At 39.2% G+C, this 7,325-nt stretch overlaps 1 protein-coding gene across 2 annotated transcripts in view; it reads right to left on the bottom strand.

Moving 5' to 3' along the window:
• The window catches only part of FAM179B (family with sequence similarity 179 member B), a 155,328-nt gene that overhangs the window by 86,403 nt on the left and 61,600 nt on the right, over window positions 1-7,325 (bottom strand). For both annotated transcript variants that reach the window (XM_015557361.1, XM_006777725.2), the window contains exon 8: window positions 2,718-2,867. In XM_015557361.1, the coding sequence (XP_015412847.1) occupies window positions 2,718-2,867 (150 nt within the window). The remainder of the gene's footprint in view (window positions 1-2,717; window positions 2,868-7,325) is intronic.

The following is a 7,325-nucleotide window of genomic DNA, read 5'->3' as shown; positions in this document are numbered from 1 at the left end:
AAAGCTTTCTAAAGAAACAGCTTTTAAACCAGTATTCTAAAAGTAGACATGATCTGGACATATTAAGATTGGGAAAAAGAATGTAGGAAGACTATACATACTAAAAAAAACTACTATTAAAAATGCTAGAGCACAGGGCATGAAAGAAGGATAATAGTAAGAATTAATGCAACAAGTTAAACTACATAGCCCTGGCCACTGTGGCTCCCTTAATTGGAGGGTAATTCAGTACAAGGAAAGGTCGCAGGTTTCATTTCCGGTGAGGGCACATACTTGGGTTTCGGGTTTGGTCACTGGTCGGGACACATATGGGAGGTAACCCACTGATGTTTCTGTTTCTTTCTCTCTCTCTTACATTCTCTGAAAATAAGAGGCAAGACATTTTATTAGATTCCAGGGTGTGATAATGAAGGCCCAAATTAAACTGAGAAGTACTTGTAGGATGGGTCGGTCACTGACTGAACTTGGAGAGTAAGGAGAAGATGACTCTAAAGTTTTAAGTCTCCATAACTGGGACATGCTGATGCTGCTAACAGAAATAGATAACAAAGGTAGAGGAACAGGTCTGGAAAGAAAAGTAAGTTTGGTTTTGATCATGTATATTCTTGTTGACCAGATCTAGTGCATATTTGGTTTAGAATTAGAGGCCTGAGTCCAACCAGTATGGTTCAGTGATTGAGCGTTGAACCAAGAGGTCACCCATTAGATTCCTGGTTGGACCTGGGTTGTGGTCTGATCCCCAGTGGGAGGCATGCAGGAGGGAGCAGATGGATGTTTCATTCTCATTGATGTTTTTATCTCTCTCCCTTCCTCCCTAAAAATCAATAAAGACATTTAAAAAAAATTGAAAGTATGAGTGTGAAGTAATTTTCTGGAGAATTAGCTGCTGGTCAAAAGATATACATATTTTTATGATTTTGCTTTATAAAAAAGGAATACCATTAGCAGTGAATGAATATATGCAGCAATTATTTCAAAACAATTACAAAGCACGGCCAGTATGGCTCAGTGGTTGAGCAACATATGAATCAGGAGGTCACAGTTCCATTCCCGGTCAGGGCACATGCCCAGTTGCGGGCTTGATCCTCAATGTGGGGTGTGCAGGAGGCAGCTGATTAATGATTTTCTCTCATCATTGATGTTTCTGTTTCTCTCTCCCTGTCCTTTCCTCTTTGAAATCAATAAAAAATAAAAAAAATTATGAAAAAGAAAATTTAAAAATTATATGTTAGGGTAAGGATTGCCTTTGGAAAGAAAAGTATATTTTGTATTTGATTTTCTTTACATGAAAAATAAATATGCAAGAAAACATGAAACAACTCCGTCATTCTCTTCTTTAAATATGTTTTTATTGATTTTTAGAGAGAAGAAGTGGAGAGAGAAAAAGATAGAAACATCAGTGATGAAAGAGAATCATTGATTGGCTGCCTCCTGCATGCCCCCTATAGGGATCAAGCCTGTAAACTGATGGGGAATGGAACCATGCCCTCTTGGTTCATAGGTCAACATTCAACCACTGAGCAACACCTGCCAGACTCCTGTCATTCTCTTTTATAAAAACAATGAACAACTGATCTCCTTGACAAAGAAAAGATATAGAATTACATTATGGATTAAATTATAAGAAATGTACACAAAAAAGAAAAGTTTCTAATCAATTTCTCTCTTACTCAATTTGAGTTATTTACTGCAAAATTATACATGTCCTGGAATGCCTACACACATATGACTTAACATCTCAGAAATAAGAAAAGTTGACCTTATTACAACCCTTGTTGCTATACATAAAAAATGACAGCTCCTTACACTTACCAGATGATTACAATGCTTAAATACAGGTTACTTCTAATTATTCTATTTAAATATTTATACCCTTAAAAAATCACTTACTCCTTGCCCTGGCTGTGTGGCTCAGTTGGTTGGAGTGTCATCCCGTGCAATGAAATTTGGTTGCCCATTCGATTCTTGGTGAGGTCCCAAACCTAGGTTGTGGATTTGATTGGTGGGCATACATATGGGAAGCAACTGATTGATGTTCCTTTCTCATATTGATGTCTCTCTCTCTTTTTTCTTCCTCCCCCTTCCTCTCTCTAAAGTCAATAAACATATCATGAGGTGAGGATTTTAAAAAATCACTACTCCTTAACCTAAGGGAAATTTTTTAAATGCAGCTGTAATAAGATCTCTGAAAAAATGGAAAGAGCAGTCACAGAGATGCTACTTGCTACTAAAACAAACAAACAAAGAATGTAAATTGTTAGTGATAATAAAGAAGACTTCCCAGGTTCTACCACATGGAAATTATATTCCAGTTTCCATAGTTTTACTCCATGGTTACAACCTACCGTAGGCATCTGAGAGTCATTTACTCACATGATTTCTCCACCTATTTTAGTGGTAAAATGTCTTATAAAAAAAAGTGTGTGTGTGTGTGTTCTGAGGGGGAGGCACCGTCAGTAGGGATTCCCTACTTTTAACCTACTGGGCAGTTGCTTCTCTGCACTGGCTCCTCAGGCAAGCCCTTAAGCCAATACATGAATTATGTGTTCTCCTACTTAGTAAAATTATTTAAGCAACAACATATTAGCAGAAGGGTAAGAGAAAAAATTTCAAAACTGAGAAATTTCAATCAATGTTTCTCTAATGGCAAGCTTAGGGAGAATTCTGATTTAGAGACAATCAGTCTTAAAAATTAACTTGCTATGAAATTTACTAACCTTTTGTATGCTTATGTCTTGGGTGTTCCTTATTTTGTATTTTGAAAACACTAGAGGAAATGTCATGTGAGCTAATATCTTCAAAATCACCACATTCAAACCCATAGTTCAGACGTTGATCAATTATGCTTACGTTGGATGTTGTAATCCCTACAAAATAAAATAACAAAAATATTTATTTGAATGATTTAGGTAATATGACCCTAGCCAGTTTGGCTCAGTGGATAGAGCGTCGGCCGACAGACTGATTTAGGTAATATGATAGAGATACATATCTCCCTTCTAAATCTATCTTGCCTTCTACCCTTTTAAAAATGTCATTAATATAACAATAGAAATTATAACATTATAGTAATTTTTTAAAAATATGTTTTATTGACTTTTTTTACAGAGAGGAAGGAAGAGAGATAGAGAGTTAGAAACATCAATGAGAGAGAAACATCAATCAGCTGCCTCCTGCACATCTCCCACTGGGGATGTGCCCGCAACCCAGGTACATGCCCTTGACCGGAATCGAACCTGGGACCCTTCAGTCCGCAAGACGACGCTGGACCTTTCAGTCCGCAGGCCGACGCTCTATCCACTGAGCCAAACTGGTTTCGGCAACATTATAGTAGTTTTAAAAGTTTTACCTTATTTTAAATTTTGTATTACTTTTTACTTACTAGCAGATAAGAACATTTATTATAAGCCATACTACAACATTTTACAAAACAGGCTTTAAAATTACAATGAGATATAAAATTCAATGTTGAAAGAGATAATAAAATACATGTATTTTAAAAATATGACAAGCATATCATGTTTAAATGACATTTTAAATTTTACAGCAAAAAGAAAAATTTTAAGTCTAAAATGTTTAAACTGTGTCTTGAGACATCCTTTGCATTGAAAGGCTGTTGGTTTGACACTCCATTCTTTTCTTAATATATATTTTTATTGACTTCAGGGGGAAGGGAGAGGGAGAGATAGAAACATCAATGATGAATCTTAATTGGTTGCCTCCTGCACACCCCCGATGGGGGATCAAGCCCATAATCCAGGCATGTGCCCTGAACTTGAGTCAAACCGTGACCTTCTGGTTAATAAGTCGATGTTCACCCACTGAGCAACACCAGCCAGATTATCTCCCATTCTTGTGTAATGGGTCTATACTGGTCTGGCTGGTGAGGGAGTAAACTACATCGTGAATAAGAGCTCAGAATCTGGGATCTTACTTCCTGGCTTTATTGTTTGAAAATATTTTCTTTTTTAAAAGTTTATTTTAGAGAAGGAATATGGGAGAGAGAAAGAGAGAGAGAGAGACAGAAAGAGAGATGGAGAGACATGGGTGTGAGAGGTAAATCAATTGGTTGCTTCCCTTACTCGACCCAACCAGGGATCCACCTGCAACTTAGGTATGTGCCCTGACTGGGAATCAAACCTGAGACCTTATGGTGCACAGGAAGACACTCCAAGCAACTGAGCCCCATTGGCCAGGACCCTGGCTTTAAAACATAGTACCACCACTTAAAATGCTGACAGAACCTGGGCAACACACTTAACCTTATTTGTAAAATGGGTATAACAGTAATACTTCTTCCAGAATTGTTGTCAGGATGAAATTAAGAAAATAGATGTAAAGGGTTTAGCAAAGTGCCTCGCATATTATAAATACCCAAACAAATCAAAACCTTAATGTAGGCCTCCTTTTAACAAATATCAAAAATTTAATCTATATGTTTGGATGTTTAAACTGACCATCCTATGCTAATACTCTGCAGCTGTGAAAACCACTGTGTACTAAATGAAAGTCCTAGGCAATATATATTTGAGTCACCATCCATTTTTATATATAGCTCCTATGTAAACCATTAAGCAGTGATAACAACATATCATGTTTTTAATATTGTTGCAGGTATTTTAATAAAACGATAATGAGGAGAGAAGGTGGGTGGTTGCAGGGGGGCTAGAGAGGACTGTTAAGGGCACTGGGTCAGTTCATAGAGAATGATTTAAAACTATCTGATAATAGGCTGGCCAGAATGGCTCAGCTAATTAAGCATCATCCTGTGCATTGAAACGCTGTTGGTTTGATTCCTGGTCAGGGCACATACCTGGGTTGTGAATTCAATCCCCAGTCCTGGCACTTATGGAAGGCAACCAATTGATGTTATCTCTCACATCAATATTTCTCTCTCCCTTTCTCTCTTCTTCTCTTCCTTTCTCTAAGCAATGTCCTTGGGTGAGGATTGAAAACAATCTGATAAATAAATTATAGAGAACTTCCACGAATAAAGTGCCTATCTTTCCAAATTCTTCTTAGTTTTTTTTTAAAAAAATGTATTCTATTGACTTTTTACAGAGAGGAAGGGAGAGAGATAGAGAGCTAGAATCATCGATGAGAGAGAAACACCGATCAGTTGCCTCCTGCACACCCTCTACTGGGGATGTGCCCACAACCAAGGTACATGCCCTTGACTAGAATCAATCCTGGGAACCCTTTAGTCCACAGGCCGACGCTCTATCCACTGAGCCAAACCGGTCAGGGCTTCTTAATTTTGATATTCATAAAGTAAGCATCATAAAGATACTGGCTTTGAGTGGAAATGCTTTCTATTAATAGGTGAGACTAATCGTTAAAACCAAGAGCTGGTTCTTTAGGGATGTTCTTTTTAAGCATATACATACCTTTTTATTGATTTCAGAGAGGAAGAGAAAGGGAGAAAGAGAAACATCAATGATGAGAGAGAATCATTGATCAGCTGCCTCCTGCACACCCCCTACTGGGGATCCAGCCCACAACCCAGGCATGTGCCATGACTGGGAATCCAACCGTGACCTCCTGATTCATAAGTTGATGCTCAACACTGAGCCATGCCAGCCGGCTAAGAGCTGGTTCTTTTTTATTTTTATTGATTTCAGAGAGGAAGGGGGAGGGAGAGAGAGACAGAAACATTAATGATGAGAGAGAATCATTGATCAGTTGCCTCCTGCACGCCACTTGCTGGGGATTGAGCCCGCAACCCAGGCATGTGCTCTTGACCAGAATAGAACCTGGGACCCTTCAGTCCACAGGCCGACACTCTATATCTACTGAGCCAAACCAGCCAGGGCTAAGAGCTGGTTCTTTAAAAAGCTAAACAAAAATGACAAACCTTTAACATCATACTTCCTGATTTCAAACTATATTACAAAGCTAATAATTGAAGCAGTGTGGTATTGGCATAAAAACAGACACATAATTACTGAAACAGAACAGAGAGCCCAGAAATAAAACTAGTTATACATGGTGAGTGAATTTACAACAAAGGAGCCAATAATATACAATAGTGAAAGGACAGTCTCTACAATAAATGGTGTTGGGAAAATTGGACACCACATCCAAAAGAATGAAACTGATTATCTTATAGACTACACAAAAAATTAACCCAAGTGGATTAGATGATAAGCTCATTGACATCAGTCTTGGAGATAAGTTTTTGGAATTAACACCAAAACCAAAGGCAACAAAAGCCAAAAATAAGCAAGTGGGATTACATTAAACCAAAAAGCTTCTGCAAAGCAAAGCAAACCAACAAAATGAAAAGGCAAATTACAGAATGAGAAAAAATACTTGCAAATCATATAACTGGTAAGGGTTTTAATATCCAAAATATATTTTAAAAACTCATGCAACTCAATCTCAAAAAACCCCCAAACAATCCAATTTAAAAATGGGCAGAAGATCTGAATATAAATTTTTCCAAAGAAGATATAAAAATGGCCAATAGACACATGAAAAGGTGCTCAACATCACTAATCTTTAGGTAAGTACAAATAAGAATCATGATATATTACCGCACACCTGTTAGAATAGCTATTATCAAAAAGACAAGAAATAAGTATTAGTGAGGATGTGGAGAAAAGGAAACACTTGTGCACGGTTGGTGGGAATGTAAAGTAGTGCAGCCACTATGGAAAACAGTATGGAGGTTCCCCCCAAAAACTAAAAACAGAACTACCATATGATCCAATAACTTCGCTTCTGGGTATATAACCAAAAAAACCAAAACCACTGCCTTGAAAAGATATCTGCACTTCCATGTTCACTACAGCATACTTTATGATAGCCAAGATATGAAAACAACTTAAATGTTCACCTATGGTTGAATGGATAAAGAGATGATATAGAGACACAAAGGAATATTATTTAGCCACTAGGGGCCTGGTGCACGAAATTCGTGCACTGGGTGTGTGTGTGTGGGGAGTGTCCCTCAGCCCAGCCTGCCCCCTCTCACATACTGGGAGCCCTGAGGCATTGACCCCCACCGCCCTCCATTCGCAGGATCGGCCCCTTGCCCAGGCCTGACGCCTCTGACAGAGGCGTCAGGCCTGGGCAGGGGACCCTCATTTCCCCCCATCACTGGTTCTGCCCCCAGCCCAGGCCTGATGCCTCTGGCCCAGGTATCAGGCCTGGGCAGGGGACCCCCAGACCCCTCCGATTGCTGGCTCTGCCCCTTGCCAGGCCTGATGCCTCGGCCAGAGGTGTAGACCCCCATCACCCTCCAATCGCCTGATCGGCCCCTTGCCGGACTCCCGTGCCTCCGCCAGAGGTGTCAGGCTTGGACAGGGGACCCCCATCTCCCT

This window comes from Myotis davidii, unplaced genomic scaffold, assembly GCF_000327345.1.
Source record: "Myotis davidii unplaced genomic scaffold, ASM32734v1 scaffold409, whole genome shotgun sequence".
NCBI classification, from domain to species: domain Eukaryota; kingdom Metazoa; phylum Chordata; class Mammalia; order Chiroptera; family Vespertilionidae; genus Myotis; species Myotis davidii.
This window is presented reverse-complemented; position numbering and strand designations above follow the sequence as displayed.